Source organism: Meles meles, chromosome 2 (assembly GCF_922984935.1).
Source record: "Meles meles chromosome 2, mMelMel3.1 paternal haplotype, whole genome shotgun sequence".
NCBI lineage: Eukaryota > Metazoa > Chordata > Mammalia > Carnivora > Mustelidae > Meles > Meles meles.
In genome coordinates, this window is record NC_060067.1 from 106,908,381 (window position 1) to 106,933,601 (window position 25,221).

The following is a 25,221-nucleotide window of genomic DNA, read 5'->3' on the forward strand; positions in this document are numbered from 1 at the left end:
TGTGAAGTGTGTAAACCTGGCGATTCACAGACCTGTACCCCTGGGGATAAAAATACATTATATGTTTTTAAAAAAAAATTTTTTTTAATTAAAAAAAAGAAAAGAATCCCAGAAGAGTTAGTCTAAGGCCGTGGCACAGAGGCTGTCTTCAAGGAATCAGGTTCCTCTCCTTTCCCTGCTCTGTCCTTGATGGATGCCTCTGACCTCATGCCAAGTCACACAATTGTTGCCATGTTCCAACACAGATCCACATTCCAGGAAAAAAGAAGAGAAATCTTTTCAAAGGAGCCCTACCTTTCTATCCAAAAGGAAATCCTCCACAACTTGCATTTCATTGGCCAGCTCTAGCAGCAAAGGAGACTAGGAATGTGAGAGTTTTTTTGTTTTCTGGTCTTTATAAAATAAAAGGCAGGGGAAAGTGTGGTGTGTAGATGTTGAGTGAACCAACAAAAACAATACAGACAATACACGTACAAAATAACCTACGCAACCACTCTGCTCAATTGTACACCTGCTATAGTATGACTTAGTAAATAAGCCTAGCACACGCGACCTAGTTCTTTTCGATCTGTACTGTCTGTTCTTTTCGACTTGATTTGCTGCTCTTACCCAACATGTTCCCTTTCGGGCCTCCACGTTGTAAATCTTAGAGTGTTACCTGGACCCTGTCCCGATGTACTCGGGGTGCCTGCACCCCACCACTAAATATGGACAAGTGTTAGAAGACAAAGAGTGTGACAAAACAACCATAACTATACCTTAAACACAAGGGAATTTTTATTTCTCTCCCTCAAAACAATCTTGGTGAAGGGCCAGGAAGGAAGTCTCCACTATCTTAAATCACCTAGGGTCCTTCTATGTCATTGACCTGCTGTCTTCCATATGATGTTTCTGATTCATTAAGTTTTTAATATCCTAGAACAGCACATAGTAGGCACGAACAAACACAAAGACTTGGATTAAAGTGACGGAAATGATTCCCATTTCCTAAGTCCGTCCTAAGGAGCGTTTCCATTTTTCACCTTCTCCTTGGAGTTAGCCGTTCTACCAGAGGTCCACTAGATGGCAGCACACACACACGTAGTATACAAACGTGCGCCTCCTTTTCTTAAAACTGAAGGAAACTACAAATCCCGGCGTGCGTGATGGGCCTGACTCGCTTCTGCACAAAGGTCTCAAGTCTGTGGCTGGCCCAGGGATCTGGAGGACGACATCCACTTGCTGCTCTAAAGTAAGATTTCCTTATATTTTTTAAATTACACTTCAGACTGGGGGTGGGGGGTAGATTTGCTTTGCTCTGCAGAGTACCTATTTCAAGATTAATCTTACTTAGATCAAGATAAGAGTGTGTTTTTAACAAGTTTGAAACTCTGGTATAGGTAAGTTTTTCAATGTGGTTTTTCACGTTGGATTTATTGAGAGTTGCCTCATTTTACCGTTTCAGGTCGTGTCTGCACTCACTTTTCCAAACAAGTTCATTTTAGTTTGATAGTATCGTTTATTGTAACAGGAAGGATTTGTCCCCAAAATTTGGTTCCCGGGAGACAAGGCCGGCGAGGGAGAGATTTCAGAGTGAGCGAGGCGTCCGCTCAGTGCTCGAACAGTTGTTCAGCAAGCGTGTCTCGGGTGTCCCGGATTTGCAGAGAAACCTCTGGTGCGCGCCGTCAGGGTCAGGCGCCTACGGCCGGCAGTGACAGGGGTGCAAGATAATAGCTTCCTAATACACCATGCCCACACCATGCCCACGATCGGGGCGCGGGGGTGGCGTTTATTGGAGTCCCTTCTTTCTTTCTTTCTTCTTTTTTTTTTTTTTTTTAAGATTTTATTTATTTATTTTACAGACAGAGATCACAAGGAGGCAGAGAGGCAGGCAGAGATAGAGAGGAAGGGAAGCAGGCTCCCTGCCAAGCAGAGAGCTCCATGTGGGGCTCAGCGTCCCGGGATCATGACCTGAGCCGAAGCCAGAGGCTTTAACCCACTGAGCCACCCAGGTGCCCCTAGAGTCTCTTCTTTCTAAAGCGTGTGTGTCTCTCAGCTCTTAAGGTGTTTACAGTGCAAATGGATCACTCGTGCAAGAATAAAGAAAAGCGAAACAAAACAGTGGGACTCCCTGGCATCAGAGTAGGTCGGTCACTGTAAAAGTCAGCCTCCGGGGCACCTAACGAGCGCAGACTCAATCCGAGGACTTCGGGGAAGCTGCAAGCAGGTCCCAGGAGCCTGTTGCTGGTGGGGCCCTCTGGGAAGCAAAGCTCCAACCCCGAATTAAGCTTGCATCGCGTTACTAAAGGAAATGCTAGGGTGAGAGGAAACGAGAGAACCGGCCGTCGGATCGCGAGGGAGGACCACGCACCGCGTGGCTGGGAGCGAGGGCCGCTGGCTGGGCGGCGCAGTGGCGGGAGGGTCCGCGAGGTCTCTGTGTCGCGCAGAAGTGGTCCTCACGCACTGGCCTCCGCGCAGAGCCCGCGAGGCCGCGTGCAGACCTAGAGCGCGGGAGGGCGTGCCAAGACCTCAGGAACGATGCGACCCGCGAGGTCTTCTCTTGCACCTGCAACCCGGAGGCCTAGGTTTGAACTCACAGCCAGGAGAAAAGGGGGAGTCCACTTAATCCTTCTGAAGGTAGTGCACGGGTGACCAGACTCAGTCTCCAACTGAAACATTGCTGTCATCCAGTCCCCCTCTCCGTCTCCTTCCTCCCTGAAATTTTCCCCCGCCCTTCAGGCCACAGCACACCCTCCCAAGGAAACCACCTGTCCCGGGGGTCTGTCCCACAGTGATCTTTCTAAAATACGTGTCGATTGTGTCACACTCTTTCCATCAGTCCTTTCGTCCCATTGCCCACAAGAGTAACTGGCGCCTCAGCATTCCGAGTTAGATAAAGCGTGGAGGCTTGGTTATAGCAGAAAGCCAAGGTTGGCTGGGGACAACAGAGATGGGTTCAAAAAGAAAGGACAGGATCATGTGAGTTCTCCAGGCAAGACTAGCTAGCTATCTGTTCTTTATCAGGCGGGTAATTGAGCAGGGTGATTATGTAGGTTATCTTACATGGACCGTTTAAGGGGGCTTGCTCCCCACCCACCCCACCCCCCAGCTTTTCTCTTTTTAGAGAATAGAAAACAAAACTCTCAAATTCCTAGCCTCTGCTGCTAGAGCTGGTCTGTGAAATGAGGGTTGGAATTTCTAAGGAGGGCTTCCTTCTTGAATAGAAAGTGAGGACCCTCTGGAAGGTTTTTGGCTTCCTCCCTTTTTTTTTTTTTTTTTCCTGGAATGGGGATGTGATGACTTTGGACAAAGCAGCCATTGTGTGACTTGTTATGAGATCATAGGAACCCATTAAGGATAGTGGGGTGAGAAAATGTACTCATTTCCTTGAAGAAACCCTCAGTTGATCATCATTTGACCTTAACTACCCCAACCTCATCATGAGCCGTTCCTCTCATCCTGAAAAGCTACCGTCTAAGATCCAAATATCTTTTTTTTTAAATTAGATTTTATTTGACAGACAGAGAGAGCAAGCACAAGAGAGCACAGACAGTGGGGGAGCTGTAGGCAGAGAAGGAGGGAGAAGCAGGCTCCCCTATCAGCAGGGAGCCCTACGTGGGGCTGGATCCCAGGGCCCTGGGAACATGACCTGAGCTGACAGCAGACACTTAACCGGTTGACTGAGCCACCCAGGCATCCCAAGAACCAAATATCTTATGCATATCTTATTTCCCCTAAGTCAGAATTCCTCAGTCCTCCATTCTGAAAGTTATGGCTGGTATCTGTTAAAATTCAAGTAAATGCTTAAACTTTAAGAGACGATCAGCAGCATTGTGGGGTGAAATCTTACATAGCAAAGGAGTCAGGAGGCCTGAGCTTAGTTCTCACTCTGTCATTAACTGGGTCTGTGACCTTAGGAAGTCAAATCAGTTTTCTCATCTATAAAATGGGAGTATTGGACATGATTTGATTTTCCAGCCCTTTTGTTCAATGACTCTCTGAGGCCAACCATGAAATCTTTCCAGTGACAAGGAAGAGCCATAGACAACTGATAGTGCGAACCCCAAGAAAAGTTACAGCAGAGAAATTGAGAAACAGCCCCCACTAGCAAGGACACATACAATGCCACAGCAGTTTGTATAGGGACGGTGGGGACAATGGTGATGGTAGTGAGGGGAAGGACCCTGCCTCTGCTATGTCAGTATCAGATGCTGTCTTCTCTAAGTACTCAAGAAACCAAATGGTGGATTAAAGTCCAATTCTGTTATCACTTCAGTGGGTTATCCTACATGTTTTCTATATACTAAGCTAGGTATCTAGAGTCAGCATTCATGGAGAATTCAGACGACAGATCATTACGTTCTTAAAGAGTTCATTGAACTGTTCAATCTAGAAGTCACTGCATAGGACTATATACTAAGCCATTAAACACATGTCTCTAGCTTAAACTGCAGGCTCCGTTATGGGTCGCCTTGATGGGAAGGTCATCATCGTGACAGCCGCTGCTCAGGGGATCGGCCGGGCAGCTGCCTTAGTAAGTTATTATCTGTTGTTTGCTTACTACCTTTGAGGTATTGAATTATGTGGACAGATCCTGTGGCTATTTAATTCTGCTCTACTTTTTTTTTTCTTTTTTTTTTTAATTTTGTGTTTCTGTTGTCCTAAGTTACAAAAAGAAAAGTCGCTCTCCCTCACCGTGGGCAGATGAAGGAATGAACACTTCACATGTTTATTATGTGACATTACTGGTACCTTTTGACTCTGAGAGACTTCTTTTCTCTGCTCAGCTTCTGTGCATTATGATATATTTGCTGCAGGGGCCCTACCAGAATGCATAGCTTTCTGAAATTACGTCAGTTCAGGTACAGGACTCTAGAGTTACAAGACTATCAGGTTACCTTTACCTTCCAATTTATGTCAAATTCTTGCACATTATAACCCCCACCTGAACTAATTAATGCACTTATGGTATAGTCATGTGGGATGGTTGACATTTATGAAAACAGTAGTATACTCTTAGGTGAAAAAGTAACCCATTTTCTCTTATTGCTTGGAATATAATAGGAAATAGAAAATAGTAAGAACTTGCTCAGAAATGAAGTACAGGCTATCACATCACAGAATAGTATTTTGAGAGGTGTCAGTAACAGAGTCCTAGATTTCAAAAACACGATTTTATTTGATAACGCTTAAAGGGACAAAGCCAAGTGACAAGCATAACGCTTAAAGGGACACAGCCAAGTGACAAGCACAACGCTTAAAGGGACACAATCAAGTGACAAGCACAATGTATGTCACGTTGTTCTGATTAATGATGAAAACAGTAACAATGGGAAAGGTGAAGTGAGAATAGAGAGCTTGAAATTCCACCTATTTTATAAGGAAAACAATGAAAATAAGATAAAGAGGGAAAGGCTCACCGACTTTCTACTCAAGAGAATGGAATCAAATCAAATAAACAAAGGATTTACTTGCACATTGTGTCTCCCAGGCTTTTGCAAGAGAAGGTGCCAAAGTCATCGCCACGGATATCAATGAGTCCAAACTTCAGGAACTTGAAGAGTGCCCCGGTAAGCAAGTTGACAGTGTGAACTTGGGATTCAGGTGCTGAAAGAAAATTCCTTAGCTCCTTAGTTACACTGGCCTTCTCTTCAGAGTGTAATTCCCTGATATCCAGTCCATATTGTGTGAACCCACAAAAATCTATATATTTAAATGTATAAGCAACATTTTAAGATGTATACCTAAAATATTTTTTTCTGAAACATGTTGAAAGATTCAGTACTCAGTGACAAAGTAACATGAAAATTTAACAGTTGCTAACTTTTTTAAAGTAAACTCTAGCCCAACATGGAGCTTGAATTCATGATCCTGAGGTCAAGAGTTGGACATTCTACCGACTGAGCCAGTCAAGTGCCCTGTTAATGTTAACTTTAAAAAAAAAAAAAAGATTTTATTTATTTATTTCTCAGAGAGAGAGCACAAGTAGGGGAGAGGTAGAAGCAGGCTCCCTGCTGAGCAAGGAGCCCAATGCTGGACTCAATCTCAGAACCCTGGGATCATGACCTGAGCCGAAGGCAGACGTTTAACCAACTGAGCCACCCAGGCGTCCCATACTGTTAACTTTTAATGATGACTTTCCATTTGAGTGCCTCTCTGTAAGGGAAGCATCCAATAGAAACATGTCAATGTTGATGTCAATGATGATGTCACTGATGACTGTCAATTTTTGTAGTGGCTATATTTAAAAAGTAAAAAGACACAGGTGACATTAATTTTAATAATATATTCCTTAGGGGCACCTTAGTGGCTCAGTTGGTTGGGTATCTGCCTTCGGCTTGGGTCTTGATCCTGGAGTCCTCAGACTGAGTCCCGCATCCGGCTCCCTGCACAGCAGGGAGCCTGCTTCTCCCTCTTCCACTCCCCCTGCTTGTGCTCTCTCTCTCTCCCTGTCAAATAAATAAATGAATCTTAAAATAATAGTAATAATAATATATTTACTTAATTCAATATATCTAAAATATAATTTTTACATACACGGTATAAAAAAGTTACTAATGGAATATTTTACATATACCAAATCTTTGAAATGTACATGTACTTTACACTTCCAGTACATTTCAGTTCAGACTATCTGCATTTCAGATGATCAGTAGCCACAAGTGGCTAGTGGCTACCATACTAAAGATAGCTCAGCCATAAAATCACATATCATGATGAGAAACTGTAAGAGAATAACTTGTCTGGGTGCGTATTTCCCCGCACTGTACCACACTGAACCTAATTCCAGCATCAGAGGTCTTCTAGTGATGTTACTCAGAAAGAAATCAGGATGTAGAACTCATTTGAAAGTTAACTGTTTCGGCAAAGTAGAACTGGTTACATGATCAGATACAATTTAGTCCGCTGAATTAGTTAACTGAATTACACCGTGTTGAGTTACCATTTCAACAAGTCTAAGGGAAGCTGCTGTCCTAGAAAAGCAAGAAGCAAAGGAAGTTCTTCTGAAACTCGGTTTTAGTTTTCCCTTTCTTCATTTATAATCTTTCTTTTCTATATCCAAAAGGGAAGAATAAAATAAACCATATATTTTTAAAATCGTAAAAGTGACTGCTTCTTTCATTAAAGCATATTTGTTGGTTTAGGTTTGGGGGGGTTGTTTGTTTTTTTGGTTTTATTTTAGTAGCTAGTACAGCATGCCTTTCTCAGACCCCATGCCAGATCTCTCATGGTTAGTGTTTCCATCTCTTCTTCTGGCCTCATGTTTCTTCTTGCAATGTAGTCCAGAAATAAGTGATGGTACCCATGACCGACAAAGTCATTTCTAGTAAATAGAAGAATTGACATAAAGGTAAAGGGCACAAATAGAAACAATCGCTTCTCCCACCACCCCTGTCCTTCCCACTGAGACAGAATTCAGGATCACTGTAGCAGCACTTCGACCTCTGTGCAAAGGAAGGGCTGGAATGGACCCACTTTCAGATATTACTGCTGGCTTACAGAGGCATCTGATACAGAGCTCTAGATGGGGAGGACTATAAGATTCTCAGATTCCTAAGACCCTACTAACGGCCAACAATCCTGTGAAGCCTATCTGGACAAATATTGTAGTCTTTACACTTCAAAACAGCTAAATCTTCGAAGCTAAACTTTTTTATGAGTAAAGGTAAATCGTGTCTTTTGTTTTATTTTTCAGGTATTCAAATTCGGACCCTTGATGTCACAAAGAAGAAACAAATTGACCAGTTTGCCAGTGAAATTGAGAGACTTGATGTTCTCTTTAATGTTGCTGGGTAATGCACACACTTTGATTTCACTGTCCTTACAGAAAGTTTTCTCTTTTATTTAATGACTTTTGATACTATGGCAAAATTAGTCATCATGAACCATAATATATTTCTTAGAAAATACAGCTAGAGTTTAGATAGAATTTTTATTCCGAGATTCAGCAAGTGAGAAACCAGAGAAGTGGACATGGGCTGAGTCCTCAGGGGAATTATGATCTGCTCAAGAGAACTGGTAATAATCCAAACCTGTTGACGTTCTTAAGTCTGGTAATGCCTCACACTGGACGGGTTATGGATGTTCCACTAAGACTTATAAGATAAAATGAAAAACTGTTTTCCAATAGATGTCTTTAAAACAAGTATATTTACCACAAACCAAGTACTCAGCCTGTTGAAATGCAGGTGTTCCCCATTTTGGGGCACACCGTTCCAGCCAGTCCTCTACACTGCCCAAGCTCAGGGTTTCTTACTGGGACAATGAGCCCCACCCAGCAAAAGAAGTTCCTGTGTTGCACTTCTGTATAGAGTGCAAGGAGAATGGCTTAATTGAACTTATTAGGGTGGTACAAACGGTCCTGAACCATGTGTGAATGAGGGGAGACTGGAGCTGAAGCAGCCACACCGAGGACAGGCAGTGCTACTATTTACCTACTCAGATGTAGCCCAGTAGAGGTGAGCCCAACAGACGTTTACACAGGAACTAAGTGACATTCCATTTTTCTTATGTTGTGTTGTATTTGTATGGCCGCATTGACAGAAAAATTCCAGAGCCTTCTAATATATTTTTGTTCTTCTTGCTAATCATGTTTCGGTGGAAAAAAAAAAAAGTCCGTTTGTAGTTTGTCATACGTTACATTGTGTGGAAGTTAAGTTAAAACAACAATTTATGATAATCTATTTTATAAACTACTCATTCCTTATATGAGAATATACTGAGAGCCATCACAAAAAAAAACGGGAAAATTAGGTTTTGAACATCTATATATTAAATTTTCAGCAAGGTAAGAGGTATAGAAATAGAGCATGTGGTTCTTGCTGTCATATGAAAGATGAGCAGGTTATTTACGAGTGTGACTTAAAAAGGAGTGAAGGCTGCTTGAAGAGTTTTGATTTTTTTCTGCTTTGTTTACTCAATATGTTAGAACTGTATGATAGCAATATTACTTTGCAACCCTGAGATGTGGAAACACTGGTTTTCTTGCAATTTATTTCCCTTTGAAAACACTAAATCTGTGTCACCAGAGGGCACTGTTGCTCTTATAGGAGTCAGGGCTGGCGTTCTAGTCTCACTTTTGTTTATCATTATTTCCTGGGCAGTTGCCGTCCAGCTTATGTTTGGTGGCCCCAAACCTCTGCCTTTCTTTTTTAAAAGAAAGATGTTTTCCAATAAATTTATTTAGCCTAAGTTGGATACTCATTAACCTAATGTACTAAGTCATATTCCAAATTGTTAAAATCTTCAAAAGGGAAGGTCAATGGCCTGAGTTAATATACGACAGTAAAAAATGGTAAGGAAATGGAATACAGATCTTCTTAAATGATCATTTTTCCCCATTGATCAATCCTTCTTCCAGTTTTGTCCATCATGGAACCATCCTGGACTGCGAGGAGAAAGACTGGGACTTCTCGATGAATCTCAATGTCCGCAGCATGTACTTGATGATCAAGGCATTTCTTCCTAAAGTAAGGACCACCACCACTAAGATAAGCACCACTGGATAAGTAAGCCTCCACACCGGGCACCCAGAAAGGGTCCTCGCGTGTGCCGAGCAGTGACAGTAGCTACCATAATGACTAACCTGTACTGAACACTTATATCAAGGCATTTAATACGAATTAACTCATTTAACCTTCCAGTCAAGAAATGGTCAAGAAATATTAAGCACTTTCTATTTTCAGGCCCCCATTCTAGGTGCAGAAGACCCATCAGAAAACTAAACAAAGTCCCTTCTCTAAGAGAGATCCCATTTTTGAGGAGTGAGACAGGATGATGGGTAATGAGACATATAACTTGGGGAATGACTAGAAGTAATATGAAGAAAAAAAAGCTAGGATCTCAGTAAAGTCCAGAAGGGCCTCTCTGAGAAGCTGGAATTTTCATAGAGTTCCAACTGAAATGAGGGTGCTAGCCATTCAGGTATGTGAGGAAGAGGGCCCCAGGGAGAGGGACAGCAAGGAGGCATGCAGGACCAGAAGAATGTGAGAGGTAAGTGCTACTTTATCACATCCACAGTACAGAGGATAAAACTGGGCGGTGAAGTAACTTGCCCAAGGTCACATAACTAGCAAGTGGTTAGAGCAGGATCTGAACCCTGGAATTTGGGCCCGTTGTCGAGTGTCCAGGCACATGCTCTCAAGATGGACGTACCACCATTGCTTTTCTGTTCCCGGAGTACTCTCCTTCTTTTTAGGTGAGCCACAGAGGCACCAGAGAGGTGAGAGACGGTGCCTGCTAGAGAGAGAGCATTCCTCCTGAGTCTGCTGCCCTTGAATTCCACAGCCTTCACACAACTCATCAATGTTTTTCATTTTATTTTAGAGACAAGCGTTAAATGCCTTTTGATATAAAGCACACACTAGGTGTTCTGGGGGGAGGGGAGAGTAAATAGGAAAAAAAATGAGTTCAAATGAACTTACAAGCTAGTAGTAAACTGACCGCACAAGCTCAGACAATGAAAGGGGCAGACTCAGTACAGAACCAGCTCAGTCCAAAGTTGCCAACTGAAGCCTAGTGAAATGCAGAGGAGCCATTCTTCTCTTCCAGCCCAGCCAGATTAGATGACAGACATGCCGAATGCTGCCAGCCCAGCACAGAGAAGAGCTTTTTTAATGGCAAGGCAGGGCTGATGCTTTGCTCTGAACATTCAGCCTAATATTAAGAAGGATCCAGATGAACATTAAAAGGAAAATTAGGAAAAATGGACTTAGAAACAAAGGAATTTGTTTTAATCTGCTTGCTTAGCACCTAAAAAGGATCTCTCAGTGGGTCCACAGGATGTTGAACCAGCAATTTTTTAATATAAATCTCATTTTTTCTGCTCATTTGGAGTTCATGAGAATCTATGCTATTTGGAACTTGGATTATTTTTTGAAGACTGATTCTAGGATATGGGAAAGAAGCAGAGGCTATGGTAAAAGGAGAAAGCTTAGGTCACAGTCACGCCAACATAACCAGCCTCCTTCATGTCCGGAATGCTTTACAAATATGAGCGAAGGCAGCAAGGGTGAGGTATGGTCCCATGGAGCTAAAATTTATACTTGTCAGTAAGTGTTAACTTTTGAAATAGCAAACACTAACTTGCAAATTAGTGAGTTTACCTATGATTTAAAGCATCTTAACAATAATCTATATGAGCAGTAACACCCATTTATAAAAAAAAAAAAAAATCCCAAGAGATATTAATGACTAGAATGGCAGGATGAAAGTGACAGTAACCAACCTGACCCCAGATTTCGGACTCTGGCATCACAGCCTGAACTTGGCCCCTCCTTCACTGTGTGCCTTGGGAGATGACACTTGCACTCTATTTAAAATGAGGGTGAGAAATTACATGATCCCTTCCAGCCCCAATTGTCTGGGATCCTCTGGGTTCAATTACTATGATGCACATTTCCAGGTTAGAACTTTCCCAGGGGGCAGGGAAGAAGGGGCGCCTGGGTGGCTCAGTGGGTTAAGCCTCTGCCTTCGGCTCAGGTCATGATCTCAGGATCCTAGGATTGATCCCCACATCGGGCTCTCTGCTCAGCAGGGAGCTTGCTTCCTCTCTCTCTGTCAAATAAATAAATAAAATATTTAACCAAAAAAAAAAAAAAAAGAAAAGAACTTTCCAAGGGAAACCAGTATTTAGAGTCCAGGCAGATCTGAAAAGTCAGGTGGTCAGAGGAAAGAAACAGTTTTGGAAATTTTTGTTCATAGGTAGACGTACTGAAAACCATTCCAGAACTGGAATATGAGTCAAAAGCCAAAGAACAATTTAAAAATACTCTAAGAAGAGGTCAGTGCAAAATCCAAAGTCAGGGAAATCTTGGCTATGTGAAGGTTTCTCTCCTTAGCTGTATCTTAGAAGACCCTTAGCACATAGAAGTGCTTTGTCAAGTCTTTGTTGAATGAATGAATGAATCAATCAATCAATCAATCAATCTGTCAGTTTGGTTGTCAGTCCAGGAAAAGGTCAGACATGGAATCACCAAAGACCCAAGAAACCAAGGTCTGCTAGGTTCAGGAGTTGAGGTCAGTGGGGACAAAAAAGCTGGGTCGGGGTAGGACTAGTTGATCTAGTTAATGTACAGCTAGAGGGAATTTTCATAGCTCTTTCCAGCCTCTGCCAGAGTTTCTGGGAGGTGAATCCTACATAGGATCCCCACGTAGGAGGCATTTCACTTTATACAAGTCATATTTGCCAGAGAGGGCTGTCGAGTGGGGAGCAAGGAAGAGCACCACACTCTACCAGTAGACACTGAGCCGGCGTTGAGACAGGCTCAAGAACCAGCAGACAGACCTGGTTGAATGGATGGCACAAGTGTTAGGGGCAGCACTAACATCTCTGTTATATATTCTATATTCTAAATTTTGCCTGAGGAACTGCTGCATTTCAGAAGATGAGAGGCTGAACTTATTTAATAGTTCATCTTTATACATCCAGTTGGAGTCTATGTATCCTATAGGCATTAAAAATGGGTTACATATGACAATGATAGTTCAATAAAACAAAAAAATTTTTTGAAAATATGTAAAAATGGGTTATTTGCAAAGTTGGATATGAAAGAATAATAAGGCTTTGTTTTCAAGCCTTGAATTATTCTCCTGGTCTTTTTTATGAGGACCCCATTTCATTATGATCCTCTTTATCACATAGACAAGCAAGTTGGGTTCAATATTTTCATGCCTACTGCTGTCTTTGACTTGGATGGGTCGCCTCAGCCTCCCCTTGCACCCTTTAATCCAACACAATGCCTTAGCTTGTTTTAGACTTTCTGCTCCTGGGTGCAAATGGCAACTAAGTATCAAAACAGAAGGGAGGGAATACTATGGGGAGACCTCTCCTCCGTGGAGGAGGCTCGTCCTGGACCACTCGGTTACTCACCTCCATTCCTGCACCTCTCTGTCTGAAAGCTGCTAGAGCAACTCAGCCCAGCAGAAGCAATTTCTCTCTCTACACTGGCTTCTGAGACACTTTCTTTTTAGAAACTTTCTCCTTGACTCTGATGGTCCAGCGTGTCCCGCTTTTCCTTCCTCTGTTCTCTAGTGGTCTTCCATTCCCTCTGACCAGGTGTTTTTACCCTTTACCACTCTTAGTGTCCACCATCCCCTCCTTGTTCTTTATGGTCATCCTCCGAGCCTCTGATTTCAATGAGAAGGTAATGCCCATTGGGCAGGGATTCTCTCTAGCTCTTGCTTCTTCCCCCAAAGTATTCATGGGTCCACATGCCCCCAGACATACCTACATGCCCTGGAAAACACACACATGTGGGGCTCAATCCTAGGACCCTGATATCATGACCTGAGCTGAAGGCAGAGGTTTAACCCACTTACATGCTATACTTAAGTATAAACTCATCTGAAAACATTGTTAACTCATAGCAATATTTTTCGTTCATTATATTATTCCTTTAGGTCTGGGGCAGAGTCCAGAAACCTGCACTTTAAACTAGCATCCCAGGGTGCCTGTATGGCACAGTCAGTCAAGCTTCTGACTCTTGATTTCCGCTCGGGGCATGATCTCAATGTTATGAGATCCAGTCTCCTGTAGGGCTCTGCACTCAGCAGGGAGTCTGCTTAAGATTCTCCCCCCTTCTACCCTTCCCCTACCCATGAGCTCTCTAAATTAATTAATTTTAAAAAGAAGCTTCCACCTCAAGAGATTTGATTCATCACAGTGTAAGGACCACCTACTGTATACCACATCTAGGAAGACAAAACAGCCACAGACCCTCCTCTTCAGACCTTCACACTTTGGGGGGAATCTGAGGGAGGTGTTCTTAGGAAACACTCCTTCCATGAGGGGGCAGGCCTCACTGTTGTAACCCTTTACCATATCCTGCACTTACTACCTCAGCTCTCTCCATCCCTGTTGCCCACAGACATTTCTGGGTCTCTGTCAGCTTCCAGTGGGTCTTCTTGACATAGTGCCGAAGTAGTCTTAGTAGTCCCCAAATGCAAACATACCGCTGCTCTGCATTAAACCCTTCATTGTCACCACCACACTGCCTTCAAGGTAAGGCCCAAATTCCTAAATTTAGTCCCCATCGGCCTCAGCAGCCTCCTTCCTCTCATGCTCGGCATTCCAACCAGACCCACCGCTTCCTCCCAGCTCCACGATACAGCCTTTTTCATGTGGCTCTTCCTCCTTAAAACGAGTTTCTCTTTTATTTTTCTGACTAATGCCCTGGTTTTCAAAAATCAAGCCACCTCTTTCCTCTTTTGGAAACCTCCTCCTAGTGTCCTGCAACCTGGATTGGTCCCTTCCCACCACCCCAATCCCACTCTGTGGAGGTCTCTGCTGTCGGGTGCCTGATGCTGGTTGGGTCAACCCCTCCAGTCTGCAGGCAGCTGTCTACAGACAGGGAGTGTGTGGCTTATCTTCCAAATTCCTGGAACTAGCACATATCTGATCATAGTCAGATATGTGTCAAAATAAGAGTTTTCCAACAAGAATACAAAGTAATGATTAATGTTCATTAACTTTCCATTTAACTCAGAGCTCCTTCTTGGTCTTGCTGACGCTCTTGTGCCAAAGGAAGGTGGTAATCCCCCTGGGAAATGTTCCTGCCAGTGAGTACGTGAGCATGCCACCCTCTCCCAGTGATGACTGGGTGACACTGTTAAGACTGCTTAATAGCACTTCATGTTAATAGCTAATAAGATGCTTCTGCAAACCATAAGTAAATGCAAATCTTTTAAAGAGGTCATATTTTTATCTTGCAGAGTGGCATTTTTTTTTTTATTTGTTTTGTTTTGGCAGATGCTTGCACAGAAATCTGGCAACATTATCAACATGTCGTCTGTGGCTTCTAGCATCAAAGGTAGGTCTGTCTTCCTCTGGGAATCATGATGCACCGACTCCCATAACTTCACAATCTGTGGGTTTTCACAAATAGCATTGATACGGGGGAGTGCTTCACAAAGTCAGATGATCTGGGCCCTAACAAGTCAAGTCCATGACCCAGGACTGTGGTGCCAAGTGGAAATGCCGTCACAGTCTGGCAGATGATTTGCGAGTTTCAAATGAAAGCACTACTGCTGAGGTGGTGTCCCTTCTCTCCACAAGAATGCCCGGGAAGCCCACCCAAGACAGGAAGGCAAAAAAAGGGTGTGGGCCTCTTGATTTTTTGGACCGGTTTGTTCTGTTGTTTTTTCCCCTGATTCTCTTTTGGAGTCTGCCCAAGGGTTCTGATGAAAACCTAAGACCACTGCTGTTCCCTACATGTGGGTTCTCAACACCTCAGTCTCAACTGAGTTGTGCCAAGAATGATAATATTTTCCCAGAAATTTCAGAAACCAGCCCTCTTACGGGAGAAAATCTGATACCAAATTTTAAAAAGGGTGGGATGGGAAGAAGCATGACAGAGGTCACAGTTATTTGTGTTCCCTTTTTCAAGGGGACTGTTGTTTTGCTCTTTCAATTGTTGAGCCTTCCTTTCACCCTCAGGAGTTGTGAACAGATGTGTGTACGGTACAACCAAGGCAGCTGTGATTGGCCTCACAAAGTCCTTGGCCGCAGACTTCATCCAGCAGGGGATCAGGTGCAACTGCGTGTGTCCAGGTGAGGTGGGCACCACAGGACTGCACACCTGTCCTTCCTGACACCCTGGCTGCCACTGTGAAACCCATCCATGGAAGCTTGTTTACCATGTTATACTGTATCCTGTCATCGGGAAAAAGCTCAAATGGAAAAGGGTTTAGGCTAATTAAGGTAACAGTTCAACAGGGCCACCTGGGTGGCTCAGTCAGTTAAGCATCTGCCTTCGGCTCAAGTCATGATCCCAGAATTCTGGAATTGAGCCACAGGTCAGGCTCCCTGCTCAGTAGAGAGGCTTCTTCCTCTCCCTTTCCCCCTCCCGCCTTTGGTGCTCTCTTTCTCTCTCAAATAAAATAACATGTTTAAAAAAAAAAAAAAGATAAGAGTCCCACAGTACGTTCGGAACGAGATGCTTAGTCATTAAGAATGTACCATAGATGCAAGAGATTTAAGTGGTAGTCATGTGTGTGGAACAATTCCAAATCTCATGGCCAAGACACATAACTGGCCAGAGCTTGGTGTTCTGGAAGCAGACCAGAGATGACCTTGTCAAGGGAAAGATAAAAAGTAGACCATGCTCGCAGGACCACAGGAGGAAAGTAAGAGCAGCCTCCTAGGACACAGGGAGCTACTGAGTCTTGTCAATCACCTGGGGTGAGCCATAAATAAAAAGGAGGGTTTAACACCTTCCTTGATGCTATCAAAAGAGGATCAGCACACTGTGGCCTGCAGGAGGAATCTGGCCCACCTCCTGTGGAGTAAAGATAGTCGTAGTCTAAGACGTCCCATTGAGTTTGCATACATATTGTCTATGACCACACTCCTGCTTCAAAGGACCAAATAAATGGTTCTCAAAGAAAAATTATTCCCTATCTGGCTTTTTACCAAAATGTAGGCTGACCTCCCATTGAAAAGAAAAAAGAAAAGCAGAACTTAGTAGACAAGACATTAGATCTGTCCAAACAAATGCATTCTGTAACTTACTTCATAGGAATAACTTACTTTCTTAATAACTGTGTGTTGTCTAGGAAGTAGATAGGCCCTTCCACCGGTTCCACTGACCCAAAATGAATACAGGGAGTCTAAGAAGAATTATTAACTTCTTCTCTGGAAAGGAATTAAATATCCATCTCCAGGATCAAAGCGGCCCTCGGGGGTTTGCAACTGGTATTGGGAAGTTGAGGAGAGCAAGCATTTCACGGTTATCTGTGGAACTTTTCGAACCCTAAAATGCATGCCAGAATTTGGGGAAAGAGTGGATGGGGAAAATTGTTGTCATTGGGAAAGTTCCACACCAGATTTTTACATATTCCACCATGCTCTCCCCTCAAGTGAAAAACCACTGATTTATCCGTTTGAAAGAGGAATACAAAACACCCTTCAAGCTACACAATTTCCAGTTAAGGTATTCTGTTTGATTTTTCTTGGACTAGAAAAGTAAACCTAGGTAACACCAAGAAAAAGGAGGACGTAGTCAAGCCGGTTTCACTGGGTTTTAACATACCACTGGTGACACTTGACTCCAGCTATTTTGGGTGCCATTTACCCAGTGGAATAAATGGCAAAATGACTTGGAAAATGTGGTTGTTTGAGCAGCTGGACTTTTCAGGAGACTGGAAAATATATTATCAAACCGTCTGGAACAAGGAACTAGCTGTGACTCAAGAGCCAGTCACAGAAGAAAACCTGACAAGGGATGAGTGTGTCTGGGGTGGCGCCAACAGCGGTAGAGTCACAACTCTTCATCAGGCTCATGTAGACTGGTGCAGGCCATGTCAGTCTGTGCCGTGACACGAGACTCAACACAATGGAATTAAGTAGAAAGCTTGCTCTGTGGTTCCATTTAATAGCCATTAAGAGCAGCCATACGAAAGAGATGATGCTCACTTGTCTGAGCAGGTGGGAAGGTATCAAAGTTGCATTTTAAAACTGGATTTTGAGGATATTGTTTAGTGAAGGCCTCGGGTGTCTTTTTTTTTTAATTTTTTTTTTTTTATTTCTTTGACAGAGAGAAATCACAACTAGGCAGAGAGGCAGGCAGAGAGAGAGGAGGAAGCAGGCTCCCTGCCAAGCAGAGAGCCCGATGCGGGGCTCGATCCCAGGACCCTGGGACCATGACCTGAGCTGAAGGCAGAGGCTTTAACCCACTGAGCCACCCAGGTGGAAGGCTTCGGGTGTCTTAAGCATACTGTTGGTAGGATCTTGGACTGTCAGGAGGCTATGGGTGCGAGAAGTGAGGAAGATATTATGTGGCTCCAGAACGTTTATCAACACTATTGCCTGCAATGATGTGGAAGGTAGAAAATGTTCCTAATGAACCAGGTGACCTACTAAAGGCAGTTTTCCACTCTGAGGTCGAAAGGGCTGCCCACTTCTGGTAAAATGTGAGAGGAGACAGGTAACCTAAAGAAAGGGTGTTCAACACAAAGGAGCTAGAACTTCCTGAATGAAGATTCCCACCTTCTCCAGGGAAGTGACAAATGATGCTAAAATTGAGAAATGGTTCCTGGCACTCTCAGGACCAGAGGGTATGACTCTAAAATCACCTGTTATGACCTTACATGTATCATGTGGTTGCCCAAAGGGCTGTCAGCCCACCACAAAAAAAAGGCCTTCTGAAGACAATTTATAGATTACATAAATTAAAAAAAAAATTCGGGCAACTTGCTCTGTGGGAGCCTGAACCAAGTGGGATTTTAAAAATTTTAGCGTCATTCTTACTTTTTTTAAGTGAAATAATTTCAAATTATATTTTTTATGAGAAACATGAAACTATGTTTAAATATAGGACTTTGAAACCAGTGAAAATAGGCAAGATAATAAGGAAAATGTAGAACCATCTTAATTACTGAGGACCACAACAGGCATGGCATTGTCCCCAAGAATCCCCAGAGTGAACCTGACAGCAAAGAATGGTTTTGATGAAAAGAAGGGCCATCTGTACCCCAGTGTTCATAGCAGCAATGGCCACGGTCGCCAAACTGTGGAAAGAACCAAGATGCCCTTCAACAGATGAATGGATAAGGAAGATGTAGTACATATACACAATGGAGTATTATGCCTCCATCAGAAAGGATGAATACCCAACTTTTGTAGCAACGTGGACGGACTGGAAGAGATTATGCTGAGCGAAATAAGTCAAGCAGAGAGAGTCAAGTATCATATGGTCTCACTTATTTGTGGAGCATAACAAATAACATGGAGGACATGGGGAGATGGAGAGGAGAGGGAGTTGAGGGAAACTGGAAGGGGAGATGAACCATGAGAGACTATGGACTCTGAAAAACAACCAGAGGGTTTTGAAGGGGCGGGGGGATGGGAGGTTGAGGAACCAGGTGGTGGGTAATAGGGAGGGCACGTACTGCATGGAGCACTGGGTGTGATGCCAAAACAATGAACACTGTTATGCTGTAAATAAACAAACAAATAAAAAAAAATAGGGGGAAAAAAAAAGAATGGTTTTGAGATCATGAACGTATCCTATGTTCTTGTACTGTGAAGCACTTACATGGATGTGTGGACATCTCAGGGTTGTTCTGAGGAGTAACTGAGATAATACATGTAAAAGTGACTCGGATCCTTAAAGTGTCATGTCAATGTACTGTGACTAAAATATGTCTTGGGAATGCTGGACAATTCATCCAGAATCCTTGCCTCGTGTCACAAGGAATTATGATCTGTATTTTTAAATATCATAGAAAATGGAGGTGAAACTATCATTCAAAGTCATGGAGAAGAGTTTCACCGATTGTTGTATCATATGTAAAGGAAGTTTAAAGTTTGTCAATGTCTTTTTCAGTTTGAGTAATTAACCAAGCTGAATGTCCTCCTTTGATTTAGGAACAGTTGATACCCCATCTCTGCAAGAAAGAATACAAGCCAGACCAAATCCCGAAGAGGTATATCTATTTGAAATGTGTTTATATCTTCTGGTTGAAAAATTCCTCTTTCTTACCTAGAGTAGACAAATTCGTAGAGACAGAGAGAAGAGTGGCTGCCAGGAGTTGGTGGAGGAGAGAAGGGGGAGTTATTGGTTAATCGATATAGAGTTTCCATTTTGCAAGATGAAAAGAGTTCTAGAGATCTGTTGCACGATAATGTGAATGTACTTAACACTACTAAACTCTACACTTAAAAATGGTTAAGATGATAAATAACATACTATGTGTATTTTACCACAGTTTCAAAAATTAAAAAAAAAAAAGCCCACTTCTTTAACTGATCTGATACAGTGTCTGTAGGTTTAAGCATAACACATAGTTTGAGTACCTTTGAAGTCGCCATAGTCCTACTTGGTTCACAATGAATGAAATTAATGATATTCTCATTATAATGCACAAGTACTCAAGGTAACACACCACTGATACCTCTATAGACTCCTCTTGCTTTTGACCTCCCGAGTTCTCACTACACCTCATGTCACTGATACCTGGTATGGTTTCTGGTCTTAGGCACGGAACGATTTCCTGAAGAGACAGAAGACTGGAAGATTTGCAACCGCAGAAGAAATAGCCCTACTGTGTGTGTATTTGGCTTCCGATGAAGTAAGCATGATAATGAGTTCATTCTCCTCACTTGGCCATGATTCGCTTATCAAAATAAGGTCACATTAGAGAGTTGCAACATACATACGCTAAGAGGTTGCACTTACAAGCTAGGGATCAGTTGTGATTTAATTTGCTCAAAGAAAGACCATGTGATCAGAGCCACCAACTCTTCCTCATTCAACTCTACATGTCACTAAATCTTGTAGCAAATGACGGGGAGGATAGAAAAAATTAAATTGTTCAATTTTATGAGAGACAATTGCTTTCAAATATTGTAATGGGGGAAATCCTGATTAAAAGTACATCAAGCAAGGAACCTCCAAAATTATGAGAGCTTCAGGTGAAATGGGGAGAGAGTTAAACAGATGTAATTGTCTCTAGAAGACACAGAACTGGCATCTGGTATTTTTAGTTTAGGAAAATCCTACTGGCTCTTTTTTTCTATGAATTCTTGTTTGTCATCACTTATGGGAATTCCTATTTCTAGCTCTTTCCACTTCGCATCTGTCTTGTAACAAGTTTCTCCCTTAATAGCTATTGTATATATTCTTAAATGGCACACAACTACGAAAGCAGAAACTACAATTATAAGGCATAGAGCACAAGAACATCCCCCTCTGTTTTATGTGTTTGCATGTGATATGACCAGGGAACCGCAGTGTATGAGGAGAGAGGAAGAAAGGGACCCAGGGAGGAATAAGGAGGTGTGTTACTGATGCATTAGCTCTTCTTTACAGTAACTTGGTACACACCAAGCGGTTGGTGAATGTGACAAATACAGTGGCTGAAATGCGTTAATGACAAAAGTTACCACTTCTCAGATCTGTTAACTACAGTTTTTAGTAGCTGCGGGAATTGCTAAACAAATTACTAATGGAACAAGTTCATTGGCCTTTGTGGTCTCTTTGACTCTCTATCTACAGAAGAGCTCGTTTGATTTGGGGGTGCTGTTGAGGACCTAAATTGCCCTTGTTTAGTCAGAGCTTAGGTTACCAAATATTTGGGAATGTTCTGGCTTGAAATGTGCACTAAAAAGATCTTTGGACTTTTAGAGGAACCCAGAGGAGTCCATATGTATCAGAAAGCTTGCTCTTTAAAAAAACACTTTTGAGGAGTTGGGGTCATTTCTTGGTAAAGTGCTGAATATTAAAATGAAAATGTGCTATTTTAGCCTATACTTTACCCTAATTTAGGGAGTGGCTGCATATCTCTAAACTTAATTTTCTGATTCTGAGACCAAATAGCTGCTTAGAATGTGACGTGTGCTAAAACACTAGCCAGAGGCCAGTTAACTCCAAATCTCAAGGACATGCAGCTGTTTCAAATCATCTAAAACTTAATTGAGATTTTCCTAAAATGTTTGCTAGGTGAGTATGGCTATTACTATGAATATATTGTTTAGCTATCTCAGTCATGAGGAAATTGAAGAAACACAACCTGTGTTAAACCTTGTAATTATTCTGTTTCCTTGTGTTTATCACTGCAGTCTGCCTACATAACAGGTAATCCTGTCATCATTGATGGAGGCTGGAGCTTGTGATTTTGATCTCCTTGCTGGGAAGGAAGGCAGGACCTTCCTGTCCACAGTGAACCTGGTTATGAAGAAAATTCACCCATCATGTCTTTCCTATTAATGGCATATTAATGAAAACAACCCCTTTTTAATGATGTCATTTTTCACAAGAGTCAGATTCTTTAAATGTATTAATCTCTTTCTAACCTCTTCTGAAATCATTGTAGGGAGATGACATAAAGGATAATGAACTCACTGCAAATGAATAGTTTTAAAATAAACCACAATTTGCAAGCATATAAAATGAAAATGTGAATATGAAAAAATGGAAGGTTTTTAAGAAAAAGGTATTACTTTGTATTTTACTTCTATTTCAAATTATTCAACTATTTTGTACAATTCCGCATTGGTCTGTACATGGATACTAATTTTAAAATTTTCACCATTATAAATGAATACAAGGTAGGAAGGAATTTAGCTTCAGTAACTTACATTAAAAGGAATTTAGAGGGGCGCCTGGGCGGCTCAGTAGGTTAAGCCGCTGCCTTCAGCCCAGGTCATGATCTCGGGGTCCTGGGATCGAGCCCCACATCGGGCTCTCTGCTCAGCGGTGAGCCTGTTTCCCTCTCTCTCTCTCTGCCTGCCTCTCTGTCTACTTGTGATCTCTCTTTCTGGCAAATAAAAAAAAAAAATTAAAAAAAATTTAAAAAATCTCTTTCACCTTGAAAATCTTTTAAAAAAAAAAAGGAATTTAGATTCGGAACTATACTATTGATCTGTTATACAAAAGAAAAATAATCATCAAGTGTTTATACTTAAAGGATGTTATCACTCAAAATTTAGTACTGTTTTATTAGTTTAAGTAAAAAAATCTTTCTTAAAATAAGCAATGATAATTGGTATGAGCCTAAGAAACTTATAATGAACTAGCAATATTATCAATTTGAGTGATATTTTTTAGGTTAAGTGTAGATTTTTTCACCAAATTCCAAGTTAATAGTAAGAGGACATGAAATTTAGAAACAGTCTCTGGATAAATAAATGTAAGTGATTCATATAATAGGAAACAAAATTAAAGAAAATAAAATTTTCAAGGGATAGGTGAAATAGATAAAAAGAATTAAGGAATACAAACTTCCAGTTTTAAAATAAATAAGTCACAGAGATGAAAAGTACAACATAGGGAATATAGTTAATAGAATTGTAATAACATTGTATGGTGACTATATCTATCATGGTAAGCACTGAATAATGTATAGAACTATTGACTCAATAGTCGTACTCCTGAACTTACTACAGCATTGTACATTAATTATAATTCAATTAAAATATGGTTACAAAGTTTTTGGGTTTGTTTTTTTTTTTCCAAGTAAAAGCTTAAGTGGGGCACCTGGATGGTTGTTAGGCATCTGCCTTCAGCTTTAGTCATGATCCTGGGGTCCTGGGATGGAGCCCCAAATTGGGCTTCCTGCTCAGTAGGAAGTCTGCTTCTCCTTCTCCCTCTGCTACTCCCTTTGCTTATGCTCGCTCTCTCTCTGTGGCAAATACAATCTTTAAAAAAGAAAAGAATAGAAAAGAAAAAGCTTAAGCAAATTCATGGATGATAATTCGATAAGAGATTATTGGGAAGAAATTTTTTCTTATTCTTTTAGTTTTAGCATTTTATGTTTGTTTTTTATTTGTTGCTACTTCAAAAGACTAAATGGTATAATGCACATACAGATACTCAGTAAATGAGCACTTATTCTCTTTCTTTTTAAAACCTTAATAATATTAATTCATATTAACAATGAAACTTTTGAAATGGACAATGAAAGGATAATATTTTACGTGTGAGGAAAAATATTATGTGGTTGATGAAAAAGAGTTAAAATTGACAGCAAAGGATATACTGATTAACTCTCCCGAAGAGTCCACTGATTATAAGATTTGGTTTGGGATTCTGGACCAGGTAGTCCACAACTGCATCACAGATAGCTTGGTTTGTGACCTAGACCAAGTCACCCAGTTGACCTTGGACTTCAGTTTTCTGGTTTGTGAAATTAAAGAGTTGTGCTATATGATTGGGTTTTGTTTTTTTGGTGTATCATAATCAAAATGCTGTAACTTCTCATCAAGTGAAGTGATGGAAGACTGAAGCTTATAAGTATGTTATGAGGTACTTTCTGCTGTGAGCCAGTATACATGTGTATGTATAGCTATGACAAATGAATTCTAAATAAACACACAATGAATTCTGCAAAATGAATTCTAACATTAAAAAAAGGCTTTCTCAGAGTTAGTTCTCTCAGCTCACTATAAATGATAAAACATTATAAACAATAAGAGCAGAGATAAAATCTCACCAAAAAGTTTAATGTTCTCCAAAGTCATGTTAATCAAATGGGGTGATGTGTCAATGAAGATCATATGACTGAAAGAAAAGGAAAAATAATTTCATTCCAGTCGTAAGAGGAAGCTGGATACCTCCAGAAATTTCTGCAAGCTTCAGGAGAGGAAGAGCAGTTTAGGAAAATACAGTAATCACTTTAGATGCTCTGAACATTATTAGATGGATGTAGGTTCATCCACACTACTCACAAAGAGGATCTGAGAGACAAGAATGAGTGGTTTCTATCCAGTGGAGACATCGCCTTGATGTTGTCCTTCTTGCCTGAAAAGTGGTGATTAAAACTGACCCAACGAGTGAAAAACAGGTAAGACAATTTTTATTCCTGAAGGAAATGAAAATTACCCGAAAAGGAGAACATGCATATACACACACTCACTTGAAGAGCGGGAAAGGAAGACAGAAATGGAATTTTTTTTTTTAAGATTTTATTCTTTATTTGAGAGAGAAAGAATGAGAGAGGAAGCATGAAAGGGGAGAGGTCAGAGGGAGAAGGAGACTCCCTGTTGAGCAGGGAGCCCAGTGCGGGGCTGGATCCCGGGACTCCAGGATCATGACTTGAGCCAAAAGTGGCGCTTAACCAACTAAGCCACCCAGGTGCCCCTGGAAGAAATTTTAAAGGAAAAAAAGAACTGCTGATGGGAAAGTTAAAATCTAAAATGATGCAGTAAGACGGGCTGGTGTTAAAGAAGCAATAAAGAAGCGGGGGGGAGGGGCGGAGGAAGTCCTTCATCCCCTAATTGGGTCACCCAAAGAATCCTATCTTCCCACCGCATCTGAAAAGACATTTCTAAAAAAGCACATCTGAAAGGTGGAGCTAAAACCCAAAATGTAGAAGTGGGTTTAGGGAACGTTAAACCTCGTAAGTGGCTGTCTGGCCTGCACCACTGGCTCTGGAAGAGCCAGCGCGGCGCGCCCTCCGCAGGGTCTCGTCGCCGCCGCGGTCCGAGCTCGCGGGGCGACCTTTGTTAGGGACGCGCTGGTCCGGGCACCGGGGCGGTGCGCCAGCTCAGAACCCACGACTGAAACATGCCGGGGCCGCGCCGAGGTCTCGGGAAAGGGGCCGGTGGTCGGCCAGGCTTCCCGGCCCGGAAAGGTAAAGGGCGCCAGGGGCGGCCGCACACTGCGGCACCACCCGGCCAGACCTTTTTCTGCCGGGTCGCTCCGCCTGTGCGGGGAAGGCGGAGCCTCGGAAGCCCCCGGCACGCCCAGCGTCCGGATATTTGCATATTTCGCAGCCTGGGGCTCCGCCTGGGGAGATGCTCTG

At 42.1% G+C, this 25,221-nt stretch overlaps 1 protein-coding gene across 2 annotated transcripts; it reads left to right on the forward strand.

Annotated features, from left to right (window-relative positions):
* Positions 1-1,120: 1,120 nt before the first annotated feature.
* On the forward strand, positions 1,121-22,186 carry BDH2 (3-hydroxybutyrate dehydrogenase 2). 2 transcript variants are annotated; one of them, XM_045985437.1, is made up of 10 exons: positions 1,121-1,231; positions 4,422-4,513; positions 5,471-5,549; positions 7,676-7,772; positions 9,341-9,449; positions 14,729-14,789; positions 15,416-15,529; positions 19,346-19,404; positions 19,957-20,049; positions 21,539-22,186. In XM_045985437.1, exons 2-10 carry the CDS (start codon positions 4,442-4,444, stop codon positions 21,590-21,592), a joined length of 738 nt encoding a protein of 245 aa, XP_045841393.1. In that variant the 5' UTR covers positions 1,121-1,231; positions 4,422-4,441; the 3' UTR covers positions 21,593-22,186. The 2 variants fall into 2 exon arrangements, with proteins under 2 accessions (XP_045841393.1, XP_045841384.1); XM_045985428.1 differs by lacking the exon at positions 1,121-1,231 and having other exon boundaries at positions 4,412-4,513.
* Positions 22,187-25,221: the final 3,035 nt, after the last annotated feature.